Source organism: Protopterus annectens, chromosome 10.part0 (assembly GCF_019279795.1).
Source record: "Protopterus annectens isolate FY-2018-M chromosome 10.part0, PAN1.0, whole genome shotgun sequence".
In the NCBI taxonomy this organism is placed as follows: domain Eukaryota; kingdom Metazoa; phylum Chordata; order Ceratodontiformes; family Protopteridae; genus Protopterus; species Protopterus annectens.
The window spans coordinates 102,049,303-102,075,903 of NC_056744.1; the positions used below are offsets into that span (position 1 = coordinate 102,049,303).

At 38.7% G+C, this 26,601-nt stretch overlaps 1 protein-coding gene across 1 annotated transcript in view; it reads right to left on the reverse strand.

The window, feature by feature from the left end:
• LOC122812982 (alpha-N-acetylgalactosaminide alpha-2,6-sialyltransferase 2-like) overlaps positions 1 to 25,909 on the reverse strand; it is a 567,580-nt gene extending 541,671 nt beyond the window's left edge. The window contains exon 1 of the mRNA XM_044085075.1: positions 25,575 to 25,909. Within this exon, the coding sequence (XP_043941010.1) occupies positions 25,575 to 25,714 (140 nt within the window). The 5' untranslated portion in view covers positions 25,715 to 25,909. The remainder of the gene's footprint in view (positions 1 to 25,574) is intronic.
• Positions 25,910 to 26,601: the final 692 nt, after the last annotated feature.

Genomic DNA, 26,601 nt, shown 5'->3' on the forward strand with positions numbered 1-26,601 from the left:
GGAAGTTTGTGAGGGTGTAGTGCTTTCAATTTTTTAGTGCTGACTTATATAATTGCTTCAGTGAGCAAGTGCCAGGCTTTAGAGTAGGAATAGGGTGTTTATTATGAGAACTAGATCAGTTCTAAGGGAAAAAGTGAAGAGCAGACTTTGTGGAGCTGAGAATGGTCCAACCCCAATTAAGCGGAGCTGCCCGATGCTGTGCTATGTGCAAAACCATGCAAAGCCGCGCCAAAGCAGGTTTTATACAGTGGGACTTGAAAGAGCTAGAAATTGGCCCAAAACAGCCTATAGACTACCAGATTCTTGTGCTGGGAACACTCCTCCAGGGATAGATAGGCTGCTCTAAGCTCCCCACTGCCACTGGTGAACAAAGAAGCCTCCCTTTATCCAAGAAAGGAAATGGGCACCACAGGAACTTTCCAAAAGTCCAGAATACAGCAAAGCCTGTATTTGGACTACTCTAGGTCAGGAAAGACGGGAAACAAGGATAATTTTTGTTTTTTTTTCTTTTTTGCAACAAACAGCAGGAAAATGCAATAAATATGTAACACAGGCTAGCGCACTTGAGTGTGTAGCCTCAACAGGTATATGCAACAAACAGGGCAAACTTTAAAAGTGCAGGTGGCTCTGCACGTCACTATTAGTAACTAAAGACATACTCAGTTTTCTGCCTGTGACTTACAAATCCAACCAGTAGTTGCACAGTTTTGCAGGTAAATAAATTACAGCTTGAGCTGTGTGTCAAGAAAGCAGTCCACTTTCGCGCACTTCTGAGGAAAAGCAGAACTAAGTAGTAATCTCCTTTCTTGCTACAGTGTGGGTGTCTTTATTTCCTGTTTGATTTAAAACCAGATAATGCATTTCCTGCTTCTACAGCCAGAGTATTAGGAGGCAGAGTACAAGCAATTTCCAAATAACATAATGCAAATTCACCGTCTGTACATGTTCTACATTTTATATGCAATACAATTTACAACAACCACAGCTTTTTGGGAAAAAATTGCATTTAACTGGGCTTAATAGGGCTGCTTTTACTTGTTTTATTAACAAGCAGTTACAAACGTCCCTCAACCTTTCACAATTCCTCATCTGAAAGAAGTCACACTTGTTGTAGCCTGACCCCACTTTTCTACAGTACTATCCCACATTGGTAGAACATCTTGTCTTTCTGTATTACAAATGTAGTCACTTTAAGCATTTTATTTGGAAACTTTACACCTCTTCCACTGTTTACAAAATGAAAGTTGCTTTGTAACTTTGTAATTTCATTTGGTAAACAAAATCCAGCTTCAAAGGTCACTGCTAGCATTGCAATACAGACAAGACGGCCATCTTATGTTTCTGTAATAAATGTGCACATGTATGAGAACTATTTCCCAGTAATGAGAATGTAACCCTTAGCAACCCATCTCCTCTACCAATCTTTCCATGTGGTAGGATTTTATTCAATCTGATCTCCACGTACAAAACCATTAAATCTGTTTGTGTTAAAGGTGCAGACATTTCATAACATTTGTAATAATGTATACTTCCTTTAGATCAGGCTAACTACTTCTAAATCTGCCCATCTGCAAACATTTTACATAATGCACAGTCTCTGCCAATTGCACCTATTCTAATATACTGCTACAAAATAGGTGCTAAAACGTTTCATATTTTATTTATAAAATGCCCTTTTATATGACTCACAAAGTTGCTAACTAACTATCACATGCTCGCATCTTCACTTTCTAGTATGTTGGTAGCCTTGGCTTTTCTTTGGTTAAATAAAGTAGAATGAAAGTCTCAAAAAGCAGCCATAAAATTAAAACAAAATTTCATGATTGCTTAGTCAAATCATCCTTCACAACCCTGATAACTCTCCAGTCTGTAGTCTTCAAACTTCAGACTATCTTTGCCCATGTTTTGACTCTTATGTACATTACACCTGCAGATAAGAACCCTACATAACAACTACAGGAATGACACTCATCCTTAAGACACAGTCTATTCGTGATTGCAGGGAAGCATCCATAATGAATTCAGTTTCTGTGCAAATCCATACTAAGTTTTGAAACCTGGCTTAAGAATCACTTCCACCTTGGCATTTTTACAGAAGAAAAGTACAGCACATTCCACAACAATAGATGAGGTGCATGCGTGTACGCAATTGTAAAGCTCTAGAGAAAACATTTTCACTTCTCTTTCGTCACCCATAGTATATAAAGCAAGAAAAGTCTTTACTTACAAAGCATATATAAACATCATCATAGCTAGATTAAGTCCTCCACATTCCTTTACAGAATTGTTAAAGTATATGGTAGATGAGTGTACCCTTTTGCTATCAAATATAAATTCATCACATTAGGAGATTCATGTTGAGCAAATGCAAATCTTGTCTACTATACTCTCATTAAGCTAACACAGCCTAATTAACAAACCCACATAATACATTTCAACTCATTTTCTAATCTGCTCCCTTCAAGTCAACCAATATTCCAGAATGAAACAGTTGCAATGGCCTTAAAGATGTTATGATGCTTACTAGCCATATAACCATCACTGCCCTTTGGTCCTTAGTCATAGGCACTGTCTTTGGTTTCTCTGTCAGCTTCAGGTCTTCTTCCTCCATCTCAGATAACCGAGTACCACTGGTTGTATCTAGCAGAACTGGATAAATTATTTACCTTAAATGATACTGAACCTGCATATCCACTCTCTCATAAAACTCTCACAGACATCCAAACGTAACTGTATGCAATTAATACCAAAAAATGGCATGGGAAAAAAGTGCCCTTAATTCATTTATGATGTAAATACATCTCTTAAAAAATGAGAAATCAAGCAAGGCTCACATGCAAAAATGTAATTGCCCACAATATCACATTACAGTTTTACAACATGTGCAACTGTAAAATTCACACCCACTTACTATGGGTAAAGGCAAATTCTGCTATTCTGACATCCTAAAAAGTTTTCATCTCTTCTAGCATGTGTTATACTCCAATGAACCAATTTTCCTCAAAACAAAACACTACTCAGAGCACAAATACACAAGTAAATTATGACTGATTAATGAATTACTTTAGCTCCCTCTCAAAATATTAGTAATTTCATGCAGACCTGCATAAATTCTTCATCATTCATTAAAAACTCAAACTTGCTATAAAATCTGAAAATTTACTTCAAAATAAGATCTTCCTCATTATTTCATAAACCTGTGTCCATTAATTCTGCTTAGTGTTAAGCAGAATAACAGCCATTATTATTTTAAAGCTCTCACATTTCTTTTTAAATCTCTTATGACAGGTACCATAGTCAGTGACTACAAATCTGTTAAAATATTGCCTTTTCTCAAGTTGGCAAAAGCTTCAAAAATGAAATATGGAAAACTGGTTGTAAACCACAAGTGAACTGCAAAAATAGTAAAACCAGTACTTTACAACATAGTGAAGGATTCCTTTAAACACATTGAGCATATTACATATTTCTCAGAACAAGGCTTTAGATGATGTTTCAGCTATACTGATTGCATTCTTTGAACGACAGAATTAATCCGAAACAACGTAGACAATCATTTCTTAAAAGGACTCAGGCAAACAAGAGTCTCCACTACGTAATACCTTAAGCAACCTTGAAAGGAGATGCATGGGGTATATGCAAATGACCTCTTAAGGACATAAATGGGTTTCAGCTATGTGCTTTGTGGTAGGAAACTAGTCTGCTTGAATTTGTGGCTGATTGCCAATCTGAATACTGTGGAACTGGTATTCCTTTTGCAGGGGAAGTGTAGTACCCTTTTATTGTGAACTATTTTCTTTTATTTATTTGTTTAACATTCTGGGTATACAGTGTGAAGACTAGGGTTTATCATAGACCTGGAAAAATGTGCACTGCCATTCCCTGATGTTACTTTCACTATTAGGTACTGTGGATTAATGTGACTAGCGTTGCACTTGTAAGACTTTCCCCGGGCTATTTAAAACTTGAGCTAGAAGTAAGTTGCTACTCATTTTAGTATGACAAGCGAGACCAATGGGGATTGTGAAAATGGTTATTATCTAATATTACAGGTAATTACTTTTTTCTTGCTAAGTTTGTATTATCTTACACACTGGTTGGTTTTATTGCTCATAAACGTGTACAATTTAGCTAACTACTGTATAACTGATGTTTTATAAGTTCTTTCTTAAAATGACGTAGCATATGTTTGATGTTGAATTATAATAAGCCAGAATTCCTTTTGAATAAACTTAAAGGAAATGCACATACCTAATTACATAGTATGAAGTAATTAAACTACAACATCAATTTAACGAGTACAGGTTGATACAGTCCCTGTAAGAAATAGAACCAGAACAGTAGGTCACCACATAAGACAAAAAACAAAATAAAGGAGACATTGTAGAGATATTGAACAAAAATCCAAGCACAAGAACCACAAATCCGAAGGTTTATTTAGAAAAATAAATTAAGTGCTTTCATCTCAAAGAAGACTTCTTCTGAACAAAACCAAACAGCCACTGCTGTTATATTGTGCAAAGTAAAATTCCAAGTGATTTAACAGTTTGTGCAGTGCACCATCAAGTGACAAAACATGAGAATCGGGCTTAAAATACAGTTTTAACTTCCTGTCTATCATCAAGCACCATCGAAAGTTATACAACTAAACCCCATGTAACAGAATATTATTAAAGCAATATTCTATTCTATTATCTGATGGAAAAGCTTTCCCTGTCTTACTAATAGCCTAATGGCCATCTTTGTCATTCACTCAAGGTTAGATGGATAGTCCACATTATCATCTGCTCAGATTTAACTGCATTCCTAACTTAGTGGAGTCTGTTCCTTAACTCACTACTTTTGGAACCTTAGGATTAACTATTGTAATATCAATCATATTACTGTCAGTTCTAGTTCTTACAGGGACTGTGAATCAAAGTATTGGATTGCATTTGAATAATCTAGAAATGGACTTGAATAGCCATAGCAAGGGCCATGGATTAGAATCATACTCACAAGGGAAGTGGCAAACACATTTTGGTTATCGGGGTTCACTCTTTAAAGGGATTAAAATATTCCTAAAAACATTTAACAGAGACAATGAATCGGTGTCCATGTTAAGGGGCTTCAAGATGGCAGACATTAGAAGGGCTATAATTAAGGTCAGTGACTGCGGTGGCGGTGCTGCGGTAGCGTTGTCGCCTTATAGCAAGACGTTGTCCCGTTCGATTCTCAGCAAGAGCGTCTTGTGTGTGTGTGAGACATGCGTGCATTGGCATACCTTCGTTGAAGGTTGTGCGGCAGGGCTGGCAAACTCGGCACGTAAAAAAATGTACTGCCAATCATTAGCGAACCGGATTTCCGCTGTGGCGACCCCTAACCGGGAAAAGCTGAAAGGCACAAACACAAACAAACATGAAAAGTTGGGTATACTGCCATCATCGTGGTAGGTAACAATGATGATGAGTACAATAACAATTCTGATTTCTTGTCTTATGTAACTGATTTTACTTAAAATTTTGAATGGCTGAGTGTTTGGGTTACTTTTATGGACATTCTACCCCTTCTGAAATGTAAAGATTCTTTATTGAAAGAGGCTAGCAGCACTGACAGTTTCATTAGGAGGCACACGTTAAAAATCACATTCGACTGTAGGAACTTACGGTGTGGAAAGAAGCATAGTTTGCAAGAAACAGAATATATTTCTCTTATGTTGGTAACTGTTATCTTTTCAAAGTTAACAGCTAAGGTAAAAACATTTTTAGAGTCCCTTTTAATAAGATGATGAGAAATTCACTTGTAAGAACAAGAATAAATACAGTTCTCTACAATGTTCAAAGTCTAAACCAAAAATTTAGTGACATGGAAACAATCTTGAAAGTTGGAGCAGACTGATGTCACAGTTTTAAATGAAATGTGGTTTAATCAGCAATATCCCCAACAGATGTGGAAGGATATGATGGTTGTCACCACACGAGGAGTGGGGGCTAGTGCCCGTTTATATTAATAAAGAGATGTACTCTGTTTTATGCGCAAATGCATGCTGGTAGAAAATTTATCTGTAAAAAAAATGTGGAGTGTGGTAGCACCATTTCTATTATAGGGCTATACAAGTATTCTTTACTGTCTTTTACTGAGGTAAATATGTTCATGAGTGAGATGGGATAGTTAGGTAACAATTACAGCTGTTTAATGGCAGGAAATGTAAATGCCCCTGCCAGAAGAAATAATTATAACTATATAACTGAAGTTGAAGTTGTAAATCAGCTTGGACTCCATCAGCATGTAGATCTCCTGGGATGCGCTCAGTCTCTTGACAGCTGCTTTGAAATTCTGCCAAAATGCTTTTCAATGACATAGGTTCATAGGTTTATACTAGGCTATCTGCCCGAGGGCATTTACAAGCCTAGCCCATAAGATTTATTGAGGTGAAGCATATTCATCAAATCTGGGCTTGACATGGCTGTATGTCAGGCACAGGGGTCGCTCTGATGAGCGGTGTGGTTACTGAATAGAGCTCTTTTTTGAGACCCTTTATCCTTTTGGTGAGGAACTTTTGTGGCCTCCAGCTGCTGCAAGTGTCGGGTCAGATACATTCGAATGGGGCATGAAACTATGACCTCCCTGATCTAGAGATGTGTCCTTCATGATAGATAAGGTGTGCAATGTAGAAGGTCTTAACTACTACTTACATGGGGTGTCGAATGACATCAAGGTATGCTGTATGGACTGCTTTTCCTCATCATGGGCTTTGGTGACGTTTCAAAAAGTCAACAAGTTTCAAACGGGTTGGATCCAAAGTCTGCAAATTCCTATGTCGTTGTGTTTGAGAGATCCCATGATCCTCCTCTCCATGGCTTTGCAGATAAGGCTTGCTAATGGCCGGGGCCGGGGTTCGGTGGAGATGTTTGGGGGCTACAATCATTTTGGTATAGATATCTCACCCAGCCAGTATGTTGGCAATGTCTGTAGGATCAGTAATCTTCACATCATTTTTGAACTAGTTCTGAGCATATCTGGGAGTTTTCCCCAGGTTTCTAGCTGAAGAAAGAAGGCCTTTATGATTGTCTTTTGAGTCTTTTGCTTGTTTTCTCTCAAAGTTTGCTTTGGATTTTTTTTTTGAGCTCTTTTTTTTTTTTTGTACAAAGGTGTCTTACCTTTTTTTAATTTTTTTTATCTCTCTTGTAGTAGCCTTTGTTGTTGTAGTTGTTGTTTATGGCTGGGGTCCACTGGGGACTGACCTTGCTTGACTTACGGTACAAGTTTTGTTTTGCTTGGGATTGCCTTATCCATGCAGTCCTGTAGCTGGCAGAAGGTGGTTGTAAGTGATTCAGTTAGGATAGGGTACTGTTTTCCCTTCTATGCACTGCTGTGTGACCTTGGAATAGGTATATTCAAGTTGGAGATTTGCTCTCCGCATCAGGAGGTATGGAAGGATTGCCTGCCTGCAAAAAAAGTTTCAGATTCCTTCCGTCGATCAGCAGCTGAGGAAACATCTGTCAATAGATCAACATGAATCTGATCTGCCTATTAGGCAGGGGCAATATCTTGAATGTTGCGTTTGAGACATGAGCTAGACATGTTAAATCTCCAAGCTGTATGTATGCCTTCTTGATAACTTAGACCATTGTGCCTCCTGGAAAATTGATTCAGGTACAGTACAGAGTGGGAAAAGTGATATAAGAGGAAATATTATGTTGCAGATTATTTTCTTATTAGGTCTGAACTGACGTCTTGGGATTGGATGGCAAATTTAAATACAAAGAATCTAATGAAACTTAGATTATATTTTTATAATACAGGAGAAAGCTTAATTTGTATGTTTGTACCGATATTTATCAAATAAATCTTTAACTATGAAATATTGTGGACTGTAGTGGAACAGCTGTTTATCATTAATTTCTAGGAAAATTAGAAAGCTGTGGCATAATTACACAGTCACCCCTACAGATACTAATCACTGAAAATATTTAGTATTTACAAAGAAATTTACAGGAGAAATAAGGAGACAGGAAGTTAAACTGGAATTAAACCTGGCAAAATATTCTCTTGACAACAAGAAAGCGTTCTCTAGACATTTCAGATGCTATAGTGATGGTAACTTGAGCAGTATTGTATTAAAGCAGGGGAGTGATATATAGATATATATATATATATATATATATATACATATATATATATATATATATATATGTTTCTGACTGCCAACAGGTAGAGCTTACAAAGCGGTAGAAAAAGACGTGTCCAGCAGCAGCTTTGGGCATGAAAGTACATGACAAAATATTTGTGACTTAGCCACGAAGGTACACAACAAAATATTTGTGTCTGAGCCACAAAGATACATGATGAAATATTTTTGACTTAGTCAGGAAGGTACATGACAAAATATTTGTGACTGGAAATCTTGACTTCAATGTGGCAAGTAGTGAATATTTGTGTACTGGGATGGTATTCACCTGACTGTGAGAAACCAAGATGCTCACACTGAAATTTACATTTCATCTCTGGCAGCTCTGATGGGTGCCTGGGTTCAGCTGTGTGAAATGCAGTTTAGTAAGCATGGCATGTTTGTAATTGTGCTGAGTGTCACATTCAGTTAAAAGGGCTCTGTTCCTCATGCCACTTATAAGGGACTGATGCCCAACATACTGGGTAGCTACCATGCGTTTCTGGGTCTAGAAATGGCTTTTAATTCATTTATTTATGTAGCTACTTAGGTGTCTGCTTAGATTTCATGTTAAATGTATCTAATCACATAGAAAAAATCAAAATCCATACTCATGCAACTAAATTATTATAAAATTACAAACATGCTCATTCAAGAGGACTGCAACCCCCATTATTAAAAATATTTCTATGCTAAAGTGAGGATGTGCCCACGTCTAGCATCAATATCTTGATAAAATATACATTTATTACAAGCTGTTGTTAATTAGCTAGCTTGCTCTGCTGTATTACCTCCTAATTATTGAATGAGCCACTGATCTTGCAGCTCTTTTGTTCAAGCTACTAAAATGTAACTTTTGCCTACCACTGACTTTGAAGCTAAAAACAGTTACATGTACTCACACACTGAGATGACCTAACCAAGGCTCACATTCAGTTTTATATATATATATATATATATATATATATATATATATATATATATATCCCTTCCATGTTATTTTGGTTTTAACAGAATGAATAATTTGTATAACTGTTGCTGGTATATGAAATTCAGTCTCACTTATCTTACTGAATACTGTAAGGATATCAAAATGTGGATGTTTTGCAGTTAGCTAATAATACTAAATCACATTCTCACATGATCATTATTTGTACATACTATATACAGCCTACGACTTTCTGAATGTACATGCAGTTATGGTAATTGTTTTGCACTGATTTCTCTTGTATGTGATACTTTTACTGCTACAGTTGTACTTGCATCTACCGCTGTCCCAGTATGTAAGGATTACAGAGCACTCCACTTCTCCCATTCAACAAACAATAAATGAAAGGTGCAGAGAGAGAAATGGCACTTCTTGCCAGTGTACAACCTTAATCTATGACAGTGCTATGGTGACATGTTTAAATGATGGCAGATATGGAGAGAAAACTTGGAAAACCGTTGACTGGATAATGGTAAAAAAAGTTTCTTCTGACTGTGAAGCTCAGCTTTATATGGTATAAAACATTCCCTTTGACCCACTATTGATGCTAATTTCTAGCAAACTTTGCTAGCCTTGTCAGAGAGATGTGCTTGTTGAAAATATGTGAGCGCATCCCAAAACACTCCTTACTGTAAAGTAGGTCAGAGAGGCATAAGAACTAGCAAGCATTAATGCATTACAATACGTGCAATGGAATTTCTATTTTGTGGTTGGAAAGTGAATAAAAGTAGGTCAGGGACTGTATATGGTCTATAAAATTAGTTCAGGGACTGTCTGCAGTCCAGTATCCACTAATGGGTATTAAATCTATGTAATATAAGTGAATAGAATTAATTATTGTGATTGTGATGGCACAGGCTGCCACCAATGTCAGACGGCCACAACTGGCCACCAATATATGAAAAGCCACCATAATGCTTACCACTGGAACCATTATGTATGGGGCAGAAGCTATAGGCTCTTCAGTCAGCTATACTGCCCATTAAATTGGCAAACAGCAGCAGACAGAATAAGAAATAAATATGTGCGAATGTATAAATAAATGAAGTCTGGTCCTGCAAGCATCTTGAAAGTATGCATGTCTGCCTTAGGCTGTGGGACCACACCCAAATAGGCTTCATACCAAAAACAAAGGCCTTGGCTTTCCAGTTCTTTTCACTACTTCACTGTGAAGTCCCTCTCAGTGCTAGATTATGGAAAGTAACTGTAATATAATTAAACTACTGTGGGCACGGGTGCACAAACACAACACACACACACACACACACACACACACACACACACACACACAAAATAGTTTTCAGCAGAGGTTAATGATGCCTTTAAGTGTGACATCTTCTTGTTTTATGGTAATACTGCCACCAACGACAGCTAAACTATTGTACACAAGATTACAGTTACTCTCCTAGAAAAAATGTCAAATAAAATAGAAAAACTAATGGAGGGTTTATAAGTCTTTTTCTTTCGTAGATGAGTGCTAACAGCAAGTCACCAACACTCTGTACTCTTATCTACTGCAAATTAATCAATTAATAAATAACTAGCCACAAGTTTTTGAATTTCAATAAACAAAATTATTTACTATAAGAAACAAGTAATATAAATTTAGAAATTAAATGTACAGGTGAAGTACAGTACTACACAGAAGCACTGAAAAACAAAGGGTCTCCACCCAAGAAAACACTCATTTTCTGATTAAAATCTAACTAAAATAATTACTAGACTCCTGTCTGCAACTCTCTAGGAAGTGCAAACTATATCAGGAAAAGCAAAATAGAACTAATTTGGTTTTGCAAGGAGGCTAGAATTCATGGAGTAAACACATCCAAGACCCACCAAAGACTGTTTAAAATGGTCTCTGGACTGAAGTCTATAACTGAAATATATATTTTTAGGTCCTTTTTTCTCTTTAAGGAAACTTGGCTATGTACAATCCCAAAACTGTGGTTTGAAGAATCTTACCTGTACAATACATTTTTGATTGTGTTTAGTATTGGCTAGCTGAGCGGGTTCACTCAAAAGAATTTCTGAGCTTTTGTAATGTCTGTTCACTGGGTGGGATCCAGACAATCTTATCTGGTCTGTTCTTCTTAGTAAGGCCTGTAAGGGGATTAGCTGCTGTGGTAGAGGTGAGAACAAATTGTCTGCAGCATCCTAATGTCCTTTGGAATATCCTTACGTACTTGGTGGGCCATACCTTAATATCCTATACCTTGACTGGCTCTGGCCTAATTTTACCACTACTCATTCAGCAACCAAGATAGGATGTCTACCCTTCCTACCACACACTTATTGGCCTTAATAGTTAAAACTTTTTTTTTTAGTCTTCCCATGGCAACCCTAGCATACTAAATATGCTCTTGTCAGGACCAACTGTTGATTGCAGTGCCATTCAGATAAGCAAATGCATTAACTCCATCTCATACAAAGATGTAATCTACTAATTTCTGGAAAGTTTGAGTATTTTTCATTCCAAAGTGCATTTTGTTGAATTCATATAACCTGAAAGGTCTCGTAAAAACTGTCCGCTGCATCACTGCAAGTGAAAGGGGTACATACCAGTAATCTTTAGTAAGATCTGTAATAGATACTTGTCTCCAACCATCTAATTAAAGGCTTTGTCACACCAAGACATGAGCTTAAGTGTCTAACTCTGTGATTATTCTGTTTACTGTAGTGAGCACAGAACTTGGTGAAACCTTTCTTTGGTACAAGCACCACTGATGAGGAATAGGGACTGTAGGGCTCCTGGATTACACCCCGATCCAACAACTCCTGCAGGTACTCCCACGTGATTTGCTTGATTCATTTAGGCACCCTGTGGGGAGCCTGTGTCCACATGATGCTCATATTTGTATTGGGTGCACAGCTTGGCTTACCAATGAACATGTTGTCAAACTCCTGTCAGTGCTTCTTAGATTTTCTGAACCTGGTTGGTGATAGCTGATGTGAAAGTACTACCTCATCCAATGAGATGTTAAGCTGAGCCTTTTTGAGAAGGTCTATGGCAAGGTCTCCATTTGAATCCTTCTGTAACCCAATGCAGATACAGAGTACCAGTGTCTCTATCATGGTAAGGCTCATCATGTTAAAATGGTAGAGGTTTTATTTGCTTCTTGTCTTTCAACTCCACCATACAGTTAGCATCACTTAACTTTCTCACAACAATGACAGGACCCCTATATGTTAACTGCAACTTATCCTGTTGAACAGGAAAGCACAGTTACTTTCCACCCAGCAGTATATTCCTTGGCTATAGATGTCTGGTCATACCAGACCTTTTGCAGTTGCTATTGCATTTGTACTAGGTGCTCTAATGCTTACTCTATGAGCTCCTTAAGCTAAGCCCTGAAATATATGACATGCTACACAAAAGACTCCTTGAGGAAATCACCCACTCAGTCATCATGCATTAATTCTTGAGGTCCCCTCACATTGTGAAGACATAGCAGCTTAAAGCGTGAAAAAACTTTTGGATTCATGGAGTACATTTGTATACAGTAGATGGGGAATACACTTGTTCCACTTCCACTTGAAGATGGCTTAGTTTTAATATGGCTTTAAGAGCAGAATTATACTTTTCTGTAAGCAATGGATAGTAAAGGTAATCTTTGATCAAGTCTGACATAAAATTAGCACCAGTATCGCTCAGTATTTCCTTGGGAACACCTACTCTGCTTTATATTTCTAACAAACCATTTACCACAACCTTTCCTTCAGAGGACAGAGTTACCACCACAGGCTATCTTGTAGCAACAACAACCACCAAGATTTGCTTTCCACCTGTGGAGCTCTGTGCCTGGAGGTCCCACAGTTTACATTGGCACTGCTCACACATTTTGCAGTACTATACTATGCCTTTTGCAGTACCTGGTCAATAGAAAGTTTGCATTAGCCTTTTTCGTATACCTTATGCCCATGTGGCCTAAAAAAAGAATATCATGGCTGTGGTCAAATGTGCCCTTCAATAAGTCCTTGGTATTATCAGCTGCTCAAGCCTTCCCTCAAGAGTCTATATACTATACAAAGAACCCTTACCCCAGTATCTGGAATCTCCCTATCCATGAGACTCAGGATCTTCCTTGGCTACCTTCCTCAAGTTCTTTTAGGTAGGATCTGAGAGAGAAAATACTGTCTTAGGGTTTTCATTATGATATTTCCCAGTTACCATTGCAAATAAAGACTGGCATTTCCTGATAGTTATGGCTCAGACTCATGCTTTCTACCATTTCAGTCCCTACTTGAAGTAACTCCATTCAAGGAGAAACCTAATATGTTCTGACAGCTGTGGCTCAAATTCATGTGTGCTGCTACTACCTAGTTCTCCCTCTGAGATAGACTCATAACCTGGCTGTGTTGGAAGTGTGCCGACTGGCTGGGTCCCCTCCCCCAACCACTGTTTCCATACCCACTAGTTTGTGTCACTGTCTGGCTATATGTGACCAGATGCACCCAAGGAGCTGTGCTGTCAAAATCCTTTCCAATTAAAACATCTGCTTAGATATCATGTAAAGAACATTTGTGTTGTTCGGATCTTTTGTACCCTGATAGTGCTCATAAATTATATTATGTAGTAGCCTCTCAGTTTTATCTATATAAATGTAAGCGTTTACTTGGAATTGTTATGTAGGAATGTCTTAAGGATATGTACTGTATCTTTAAGAGTATGATTAGATTAACACAATTTTTAATTGGTGTATTTATTTAAATGTTTTTGTTGGTTGAGGTTCTTAGTTTTGATGAAGTATTTTATATGATAAGATGAAAATGCTTAACTTTATTAAATTTAATGCTTTATTTTATGCAGTTTACATAATTTTATTTAGTGCTAGTCAGCTGTGTTTGGAGTGCGGGCGGCCACGGTGGTGCAGCGGTTAGCGTTGCCGCCTCATAGCAAGAGGTTCTCCGGTTCAATTCTTGGCTGGGGTGCCTTCTGTGCAGAGTCTGCATGTCCTCCCTGTGGTCGCGTGGGTTTCCTCCAGGTGCTCCAGTTTCCTTCCATATCCCAAAGACATGCTGTAGGTGGATTGGACACTCTAAATTGGCCCTAGGCATGTGTGTGTGTGTGTGTGTGTGTGTGTGTGCCATGTGTGGAAGGTTGGGTGCCAGGCTGGCAACTTGACACCATAAAACTCCACTGCCAATCATGAGCGAACAGGTGATCTGCTGTGGTGACCCCTAACTGGGAAAAGCCAAAAGAAGAAGAAGCTGTGTTTGGAGTGTGTGTTTTCTTGGACTAGCATAGAGCAGAGTGGTTTGGTTTACACACATGCATATACAAACAGTAACTTTTAGGACAGACAAATACCATTCATTTTTGCAAGCTTGTCCTGCTTTATGCATAGTACTGCCAGTAGCTAGAAATAAACTGGGATATTCAAGATTACTAGTTACTGTCCCATTCTTAAAAAGTAAGCCAAACACAATATAAACTAATAGTAGTTTATAACTGAGCAGTCCTCCTCTTTGAGAGGCAGACACACCCAGTTAGTTATCAACACTTAGTACACTATCAGTTTTTAAATAATCAATTACATGAATAAATATCCATCCACAAGCTTTTGCAATTCAGTGACTAAATTTCTTTGCTAAAAGTATAGTAATGTAACTTTAAAAATAAAGTGTACAAGCAAGGTACAGTGCTGCACAGATGCAAGTGATAATGTATTGCAAGAGATAGATGTCTTAAAGGATAAATTAAATAAATCTTTCTTGACCTAAAAGGAATTACTAGGCTCTGTCTGCACCTGTCTACTTCCAAAGTATAATCAGGTAAAGCAAAACAGAACTGCCTCACTTTTGCTAGGGGGCGTGGAGTCAAGGAAGCATGCATATCTAATACCCCAGCAAAGACTATCCAAAACAGTTCTGTGAGCTGAGGGGTTTCACAGCAATAACATTATGTAGCTGAACCCTGGAGTAGTGTTTCAGGGCAAGTTCTTTCTGAAATAGAACAACTAGGCAAAAATCCCCATTTCAAAAGTCTGTGATCCTTTCCTGGCTCTGTCACAAAAAAATCACACTCCTTGTAGTAGACCTTAGCTGAGTTACGTCATGCCTTAAGTAACAGGAGAAGACCAGTTTAGCATAAGTAAGTGTGTGCTGTTCATAGTTCCACACTACACAGTTTGCAAGGGGACTCTGCAAACAGCAGTGCTTCATCGACATGCTAATACAATATGAGTGAACCAGTGGCACAGATTTTTGACCACCCAAGTGACTTGTGTAGAGCTGTAACTATGCAAGTTGGACTAATGTGCAGGAAATACGTGCAAACATAAGTACAAACTGAACACGAAGTCTGATGAAATTTTGTAAATTACCAAAGTTTGCTGGCAAGCAAGGCCATGTGCTAATATTGTGAAACTTCTGTGTGAGAAGTTGTACATCCCTTGCCATAGTGACGCTGACAAGTGTATACATTCGCTATACCAGCAGTCTTACTGTGCAGGTGTCCAGTGATGGTCGCCAGTTTTTCATTTATATGGGTGGAAACAGGGGGATAGAAAAGTTGGAAAAAGGGAGAAAGACAAGGGAAACATAGTAGGATGACAAAAGAGGATTGTGCTGGAGGACATGGAAGAGGAGGATATATTTATTGTGGGAAGAGACAGTCTTTTTTCTGAAATACAGAAGGAAAGGTTGCAAAGGGTACAGGGAAGCAAGGTCTGGAATGTCAGTTAGGGAAGACATGAGGGCTGATAACATAAAACGAACAAAACAGATGTGGGTAGATGAACACACAATAGGCAAGGTGAATAAAGGAGAGGGGAGACAGACAGGGAATGAATGGCTAATGATGGGGAGGATGCGAGACAAATCAGAGTATGTGTGTGTGTGTGTGTGTGTGTGTGTGTGTGTGTGTGTGTGTGTGTGTGTGTGTGTGTGTGTGTGTGTGTGAGAGACACAGTAGGGTGGTTCACAGATGATGTGGTTAAGTGGGGGTCATAAGGCCAGTGGCCCACCAACCTGGCCTGGTGACCTTTACTGAGATTCCTGACCAGGGCTGTCCCTGGGGCGTTCACCAATATGAATGGATTGTTTCTGATGGTGTCATGTTTGGATCATAATGGTTCAGCAGTCTTCCATGTACTGCAGGAAGTGCTGATTAGGGCTCCACAGCCTCTCTCCTCCTCCTCAACTGCTGCCTCCACTACTGCTGTAAGCTAGGGTTACTCTTGATGATAATGATGATCCAGGCTTTCTGCATGAGAAGAGCCTCCACTTCTCCCTGATAAGACAGACTCAGGATATACAGGTGGTTGAGGTCTCACAATTGCAGTAGCAGAGGACTGCATCCAAGGTGTCCCAGGTTGTTCTGGACCTGGAGAGGGAGATAAACTGAGAAGAAAGTATGCAGTAATATAATGCAAATGAATAAATAATAAAAAACAGTGTTGTGTTACAACAGGAAGCTGCAACAACAAAATTAAGTAACTTAATAGGATGTCAATATTGTTACTTCGTTTTGTTGTTGCAGCCTCCTTTTGTGACACAACAGCATTTTTTATTATTTTTTAGTTGTGGTTGATGCTGTGTGGAGATTGGTTTATACTGGCAATGAATAAATATTATCATTTAACTAAAAAGTTAGTAAATGAAATGAGAGACACATATGGGGACCAGGGATCATCTGCTCTTACCTCCTACTTTAGGTGCATTGAATGAATTCAGTTTTGTTCCCATGCAGCAAAACAAAAGGGAATAAGAAAAAGGGCAAATGATTCCAAGAATAATAGTATGCTGATCTGCTGTGAGACAGGTCTGCACCTGTCACAGTACAATCAGGAAACTTAAAGTTATGAGCCACCGCTAAACTGAAACCCAGAGAATATGCTCACAGATGGCTGGTACCTGAATATAATCCACCCATCCAAAAAAAAAAAAAAAAAAAAAAACAACAGCTGCTTAACCTTTTGGGAAGCTATGGATGTCACACTTATGCGCAAGTGTGATTTACCACCCACCCATTGTCTACCTTGGATCATCACTGGACAGAAGGGGTAAATTGCTGGAAAGTAGTTAGTATAGTACTGATTGGGTTTTGCAAAAATATTGTGGTGGTGGTGCTGCGGTAGCGTTGTCGCCTCACAGTTAGACGTTGCCTGTTCGATTCTCATTTAGAGTGTCTTCTGTGTGGCGACATGCGTGAACGGGTGTTCCTTCGTTGAAGTTTGTGCGTTAGGCCTGGCAAGTCAGCACATAAAACTCTACTGCCAATCATTAGCGGACTGGAGTTCCGCTGTGGCGACCCCTAACTGGGTAAAGCCGAAAGACATAAAATTAAATAAAATAAATAAAAAGAAATCCAACTATAAATGTTTCCTGTGAACTGTACACTGATTGTCATTGCATTTGTGACAACAAAGTGAAATGCTTCTCTGAGTCATAGTATAAGGCTTGTAGTACAACAGCCATGGTATAGAAAGATACCCAGCCTACAAGTATGGAACTGCAGTACTGAATGCAGAAGAAAAGAGACTTAATGAATGACTCTGGACATTACTGCTTACCTTCTGCTTCCCACTGGGCAAGCTGCTTGGGCTGCCTTCTCTGCGCTTTACTGAACCTGTGCCTTCACTGCTCTCAACTTGTGTGGATCCCTGTCTCCTGACTTAGTTGGTCAGCCAGGTCTGTCCAGATGTCAGTGTTTTCAGTGTATCAGCCTGAACCACCATGCAGCCTTTCCCTGCATAACTGGTGGCATAAAAGTAATTTATGATTTCCTTAAGATACCAACTTGGGTCTCTGCTCTGGGCTCATACAGAAACCATCTTTGCTGTCCAAAGTCATGAATCAAAATGGTGGCTGTTGTGTGAAAGTGAGACTGCTAGAGTGTGAGCCACACCTTTTGCGACTTGAGTATAAGCAGCTCATGTAGCTGTAAGGTTGTACATTTCTGCTCGTAACACGGCCACGTGCATGCACGATTCAGGCAAATGTGTATGTTTGTGCCACCCAGAGATTGCTCATACTTGTAAGAAGTGGCTATAATGATGACAGGATGTGCGTATCTGTGCAGTAATGTCATTTATAGGTGCCATCAACATAATTAAATGTGCTGAAATGTCATACACGTCACCATTTTATGTACCATTGGTTATAATGTTTATGTGAAGATCATCAAAAAGCCAAAGTAAAAGTAAAAATACATTGAAATTGAGGTTATTGAAGTGTAAGGGTGGACATATTATGTATAAGGCTGAAAGTAAATCTATAGTACTGATAAGAGAAATACTTGTACTTGTAACTGTCATTCAGTTAGTTATTTCAACTTAGCACCCAGGGATGCTTCTTTTTATTATATACTACAGTAAGCAGTGTTATATTTGTCAGTCTCACTGGCACCTAGCAATAGACATGCATAGGGCTGTCATACACAGATACACAGACATGATTGAATGTAATGACCCACACACCATCAAGCATATTGAAGACCAGACCTCATATTTCCCACCACACGGCATACAACAGACAACTCACACATGCCACACAGTTTTAAGGCACTGTACTGTACATCCAACACACTGATGTTCTCAGACAGAAATACATACTCTCCACTATTATTAATCAAAGCTGGACAGAGTCACATAGCAGTGTTAAACATAGTCAGACAGAGATGGGTGCAAATTAAGTTCAAGGTGATGGAGAACAAACCCACAGTTAGTAGTACCCACTGTGTTTTGTCTGCAAGGAATAAGATAGATCCTCAGAACACACTGGTTATGCCCCTGTACTAAGCTTGACTAGTTATGTGTCTCTTAATACTTTGCTCTTCCTACCCCTTCTACTCATTAACTGTAATTCCTTCCTTATTAACCATAATACTATCTCTCTCTAGAACATCTTGATTGTACTAGCATGCTATGTTATGCCTGTATTCTGCACTGCTGAATTTACCGTGATAACCTGTAATATGCATTGTAAATATGATTTTTTGTTTAATGTTTCCTTATTTGTTATCTTGTTAATTTCATTGTTCTATCTTGGAGCTTATCTCCCCGGGCCTCTACTGAAAATGGACATGTATCCAGTTACACTAGTCCAGTCAACAAATGTAAAATAATAAAATTAATAATAATAACTTAACTTCTGGGGAGATTCACATCCTCATGGAGGCTCTTAAGACCATTGGTAGACACTTCTTTGGAAAAGGGGGTCCTACATAGGTAGACCATGATAAACTATAAAACCAAATGTTGGCACTCATAAATGCCATTGGTGAAAGAATTTGTGTGGTGGCACAGTGTATGACATGGAATCCCATGTCACCATCTCTATCTTCATCCATTGGCATGGCGTCCCACACCAGAAGTAAAGCATGTAAAATACAATTGCTTGTAGCTCCACTAGTAGAGATTCTTTCACCGGGCAAAACATAATACCTGATGGGGAACATTTGGTAACCTTTGGTGATGAGGATTATGACAGCTAGGATGATGGTACAGGTAATATTTACAGTGACATGGATACTAGCAGTTTGGTACATCCTCCACATGTGTACACAGCTGTTGGACCATGTCAGTATTATCATGCGGCAGTTTGGACACTGGGAGAGTTAATTGTTCTGTAGACAGAATCCACTACTGCATACCTGTTTCAATGTCTATCTTCCAGGTACTTCAGAATTGCCAGCTTTACCTGAACACTCAGAAATATTCCCTTCCTTTTACCTTGTACTACTACAGGTCCAGGAGTTTACAGATGCATGACTATTAAAGAATGCAAGATTAATGTATTTATCATTTAGATGCATGAATTATACAGACTACAACAGAGATGTATTTGTCATTCATTCAAGGTGTGGAAGCAACTGCCCATTCAATGAAAGACTGTGGTACAGGGCAGCAGGCGGATGTTGACAGTCATATACTTGTCGATGATGATAATGTCATTGTCCTCATACTCATGACACTGTCTGAAAACTGTGGCACACAGTCACAAAGTGTACAGGAAGCCCCCCCCCCCCCCACAGTAAGTAGATAACTGTTAACATTAGCGAGGCTAGGTAATAGGTAGTGCACCATTGGGAGAGGCCTTTGCCACAAATTGTTGAATCCCTATGAAGTTCATCCTCTTTGCCAGATGCATGGAAGATGGCAAGACAATAGCAGAGGATGGAATACCCACCACAAAGACTGAACACAGGGGTGCTTGACAAAGACTTCAGTCATAGTCATCTCTTGAGAAGTGTAGGGCATTGCATGCACAGCACCAAATGTGTATGGACATTGTTTAAGCACAAGCATCTCCTACTGAGAGTCTGGCGGTGATGGTGAGAGTGCTGCAAGGAAAGAGGACGTTCACCAATACGTGGACATGGTGGAGGCCAGAGGTAATACCATGATGATCCTTCTGTTGGGTATGGTTCCTCACACAGCATCATTATCAGCCTGTAGACTTTTGTGAGGACTTACCAGACACACACATCTAACAGTCTGCATGTGTGGAAGCTGTATGGGTGTGTAACCAAGGGTGGCCCAGTCAGCTCCAGCATCCATGGATGTGGATTCATCCATGAGCCAGCTTGCTGGACATCAGACATCAGCATCAGATGGAGAGACGTCTTAGTCATGGTCATGCTCATACAGTACTGGCCAGTAGCTATCAAGGGTCTCTGCAGCATCACATAGGTCACACAAATAAGCAACTCAATGTCAGGCTCTCATAGCAGCACCCATTCCCTTGGACCATCCCCAGTGTTATCATTAAGGCACATTGCATATGACAGTCCAGATGTGACCTGCACAATCCCCATATCATAGATGATTCATATCCCTTGTCCAGTAGTCATATCAACTAAGTAGAGCATTTGCACAAGTTAAGAAAACCCAGAACAAGCAAACCCTTCAATAAGAATTTTAGGAAAGAAAATATGCACTTATCCATTTTGAAAGAAAACAATTATAACCTCATAGTACTTGCCCATCTATACACAGTTTGAAAGTTATTAAATCATAATACCTACAATCCTACTCTATGAAGGGGCGAGACCCAATTCAATAGATAAAGCAAAACATCCTCAAATTTGTTAAAGTAGCATACGCATCAAGGAGTACTGTGCTGTCAAACATGCATTGTTTCACAGCCTCACCTACCACCATTGCTAGTCCACATAGGCCCTGCCAAATGAATGTGGGAATCATGGGCACTGCCAGGACAGTGGGCCCATTCAGTAATACAGCTGCATGCATCATGCACTACCTGGCAGCTGATAGAATGCTAGCCCTTCCTGCTATGGTGCCTACCCTCCATGGACCAGGTGGGGCCCTGATAGCCAAATGGGTACAATTTACGCACCAACCACGTCAGAGAAACTTACCAGAGTGTAGAAATGCAGACACAATGGTAGCTTGGTCCTGTGGTAACCTAGTGGAATACATGTGCGCATCCACGTGGGCTAGAATAACATCAAGGAACTGCTGCAGTATTCTCAACGCCAGGGCCTTTTGAGATACTCTATGTGTTCCTACTCTGTCTTTGACAGGTCCCCATGGCATGCATACCTTGGTATCCAGAGGATTATGCAGGCCAGCCATTTCTCTGGTTCTAGTTTGTTGGATATCATGTAACTTTACCAAAGTTCTGATAATGTCCCTGTTCACACAAAAGTGATGAAGAACTTCTTGCTATTCAAAATTATAAGGAGCACTTCTGCCTTGGGTGCTGCTAGTGAGTAACCATTTAAAATGTTGGAACTCATATTGCAGAGTCCCAGAATGTGGAGAATGAGTTGCTGAAAATCTAGACTCACATACACTAAGTCCAAGATTACCATTTGTCAAAACATTTCATTTTCTCCAATGTATGTCATTCTTGGAGTTGTTATATAAACATTCAGGGAGTCAGAACTACTTGCCCCCAACATTTGGGAAAGCAAAGGGGGGTTTGCTCACCTGCAAAAAACAAGTTTAAAGAAGAAGCAGAAAAGCAGTGTTTAATATCCCCTCTTCCACTGTACTGCTGAACTTTCTTTCCGTGTTTTTTGATTGGGCAATGGCGAAGCACAAAACTCACAGCCACAACAGGCACTTTTACCAATCGCAAAATCACTGTAAATGGTAGTATTTGCCTTTATGATATATATATATATATATATATATATATATATATATGTATATATATATATATATATATATATACATATATATATATATATAATGTGCAATGCTCAGTTGCATAATATGCATCCCTGAATTGCAAAAGGTGTGAAAAATCCACAAATTAACATACCACTGGCATATAATTTACATACATTTCCTCATTTAAATGTCATTATGCACTCATTGCATACAACTTTCTTTAATTTCCGGAGACTTGGACAGATGCACTACAATATTTTGAATTGCACTTTGTAATTGTTTGCAAGATGTAGTCAGAGTGTGGCAAAAGTGGTAGCTGGCAGGGTGAATGGTGTTAGAGGGCATGATCAACAGATGCTGATTGGTCAGGAAGTACAGTGCCTGCATTTGTTTCTGTGTTTCTGAATGCTAGTGCAGATTATGCACTTCATCTCTTCAACCCATGTGTTGGCTGTTTTTAAAAACAAGACTTTTTTCTTCCTTTTTCCCCCTGACTAGTACCAGAGTAGGGGAGAATTATTATTATTTTTTTTGTTCTTCAACTTAAGTGGGAGGGGTGTCAGATCAGAGACTTGCACCCATACCTCTCAACTGTTCAGATGTTTGCCTCATAGCTTTGGCCTGCTCCTTGTAAAAGTTTGGTTTTCTGGCAAATCATTGGCAAATCGCTGAGGACTGAATTCAGAAAATAACAGCAAACATTTGAGTTTCAGACTCCATACTCCAGAAAATTTATGCTTATGCAAATCTGTTATTTAATCAACTTTTTAAGTCTGTAAGAGCAATAATTAAACATTGTCTCTATTGTGGGCCTTTGTCCCTCCATTATATATGGCTTTGTCCAGATTTCTTGCTCTTAAAGGTATGGCACTAGATGAATCAGCTATGGCTCTGGTGTTTGCAAATTGTGCAAGTGTATACTGCACACATACGTAACCAAGTATGAATGCAACCCTGTGTGCGTGTTTCTGCTAATATCACCAATACAGAAAATATTGTTTCTTTTACAGTTAAAAAGAGATCCACAACAAAACTGTTACTTACCCTGTGTAATCTTATTCACATACTTTTCCAGACTGTTGATATTATACATATTTGCCGTATCTCTACAAATGGCTGCAAGTTTTATACAGTTATAAATTTCACAACTTTGCTACATTCTCATTAAAAACAGTTACATGTGTGCGTATATAGTTCTAAAAGTACCGAAGAAACCAAATAGACAAATGAGACTTTAATTTCTATGCGTTAATTTGTGAATGTTGATGCGTACCTCATAAATACCGAATACCAATTTTATCAAGAAAGCAGATGCAAATAACTGAAGGAGTAACATCCAAGGAGACTAACAGTGTAAAAATTGTACTTTTCGGTCAACCTTTAAATAGTTTTTTCTGGTTTCTTACATTTGTTAATTTTACTCTACTTTTTTTCTAAATGTACCAGTTGAGTATCAGAGCCAAGTTGCACGGGGAACCTCAATAAATTCAAGTTGTGAGAATACAAAAAGACAGGCTTGATAAGTGCAGATGGTCTGGGCACAATCATTGCATTTTCTTACTTCTAGGAATCATACAATATTTTTGCCATCTTGGGCTGTCCATTCTAGTGTTCATTTCATCTAGATGGTTAATCATTCTCTGCTGGAAAGGCAGTCTGAGAGCAGGATTTTACTGCTTTGCTGCTATGTGAGGTCAGTGGGCCAATTTTCCCCAATTTTTCTACTTAGCTGAAATCTGAACTAAATAGAAAAAAAGGAGACGTCAAATTATTGAAAAAAAAAACGATTGAATTAATTAAGATAATAAGTTGTACCAGAATAAACTGCCCGGTTCTGATGGTATCATTTTTTGGCAGCCAGCTAGCCAAGGCTGTAGCATCCCTTTAAGAAACTCACTGCCTGACATTTTCAAGAGCAAAAAGATCCAGAAGACTTACTGAATGAATTATTATTTTGTGTGCATAAATAACTAAATACCAAACTGATTGAAAACAGGAAAGAACTGTACTATGCAAAAGGAAAAAAACTGTACTATGCAACAGCACTGAGGGACACAGTTCAAAGTTTTCACTACAACATGCATTGTTCTGAGTATGCTTCACATCCTGTGCACTGCTATGCTCCATGATTACACTCAACAGGCATTATCTTTCTAATCGGTTCTCCATTACTCGCCCTCAACATATACATTCACATACCCGCATCTGCAAATTAAGAAATCACTTCAAAAAGTTAGGGAAGTACATTAAAGAAATAGGTGTATCAGCCGAAAATCTTTTTGAAATATGCTTCTTCCAAAAATTATGAAGTTAAAAGATGAAGCTAGTTAAATATGTTAGTTTTCCCATTAAGTCACTAGTTAAATATGTTAGTTTCCCCACTTATTTCATATCTGAAAACAACTGCCTAAACTACCTGAAATGTAAGTTCGTCAGCATAACGACACTCACCAAATACATGAACTTATTTATTGAGCATTGTCCGAGTTAGTTATAACTTATTAAAAAAACATGAATCTTATTTACAGGCAAAGTTATGTATCCAGCAGGAGAAGAAAACAAAAGCAGAAAAACAGCATCTTCTTGGCAACTTTAATGTATCCCAGGAAAACCACAGGCAGCTAGAACCCCAGCTAGAAAGCCTTTGCAGTGTACATATTCAGCAACTCGATGCAGTGCAAGCAGATCAGTATGGCTGAGAATGCGTTACAGAACATGCTCTGAGTTATTTTGTGAAACAAAATACCATTACTGGTGCAGAATGGAAACTGATACAGTAATCAGCTTTTGCTACAAATATATGTATAGTAAACAATGCACATTAGAAATGTATTTTTATTTGTTTACTACAGTTTTATGCCTCCTGTTATCTGAAGGCATCATGCGGTCAACTTGTCCCTGCTGCTTTGTCTATAACGTGTGTGTTTAACTGATGGCCGGGAAGGGAGAGTTTAACACTAATATGCCTATCCACTATTCCATAACTAGGGATGTTACTGTGTTTTTTGTCTGGAAATATCCAAGTGGCCATGTTCATGACACTACACAGAGCTGCTCATTGACAATACTGGGGAACACACAATGTATTTAATTTCATATTTGCCAGACTGACAGCTAACAGTACAGATAAATGCATATTTGTATGTACTTTGAAGATGGGTGGCCAGTCTCTTGTAGGCTCTGTGCAATGAGGAGTGTACTAGTCAGGGGGTCTTTGGTATATTTCATGGAAGCTAAGTGAACAGTCTGGGGGGCTGCCCATAGTATGACCACTAACCAGAATCAGGGGACCAGTACAGTTATAGTAATATTTACTTAAAAAAACAAACACTATATACCCATATATATTTCTTACCGGTGGTAAGCTTTTGTCCACTTCTGTGTTTTGCTGTGCACGTCATTTAGAAGATTTGTGTTTAATCCTAACAGCAGGCTGAGACAGCAAACACCTAACAGCATACACTTCAAAGAAATCCTTCTTCTGAGATAGATCATTGTTCCTTTTATGTACAGTTACTCAGGAATTAGCGTTGCTTTTTTTTTTTCTGAAGACTGAGACAGAAAAATGACAGACACAAACAAAAACCTATATCAGTCTCAGAATCTGGATAATGCGGCCTCTTTATAGTGTCTTTGTTTTTTCCATTTGTATTTTTATCAGTGTTCTATCATCCCAGCTGCAAGTCCAGGGTTGATTTGTTTCTGGACCTCTAACTACTTTCTCTACAGCTTTTGTTTGCATAAATGGAGGAGGAGTAATAAATGGGTGTGAACTTTAAAAAATGCACTGAAAGCTCATTGTGACTGTGCTTTTCCTGTTTGTATTCTGTGGCAACACTAGACTCTAAAATACACAGTAAACTGCAGTCAGTGGTACATGTTTCTTCAAATAATATTCAAATATCAGGCAGCCATGTTCACTTATAATATATGTTTGGTTTATTTTTGATGATGTAGCTTTTCATTAGCAAACAAATGAAAGAACTGTCAATATTTGCAGAGAACGAATGTACTGGTGTACAAAGGCAAAGCTGATCCAGGTGTAGAGGAGTTGGTCTGTTTACACATCTATCCATAATAGTCTTAATTTTTTTTAACTAAGAAGAGGAGAGAAATTCAAATTTAGACCAGCCTACGTGTAGCTGTCTGTGAGTAAGTGTAGCAGATTTACATTAGTCCTATATGTTATGAATGTAACTCAGGAAAATGGTTGCTAACTAATGTTTACAGTTTAGTACATTGCAAGCCTAGTGATCTGAATGATAACAGAGACACAGACTGAAGTAGTAGTAAGTGATTCAGAACTGCCTTTTATTGGAGCACAGGAACAACAAAGACCACAGAGGTGGGTGAGAGGTGTGTGACTGCTAAGTATGGTACAA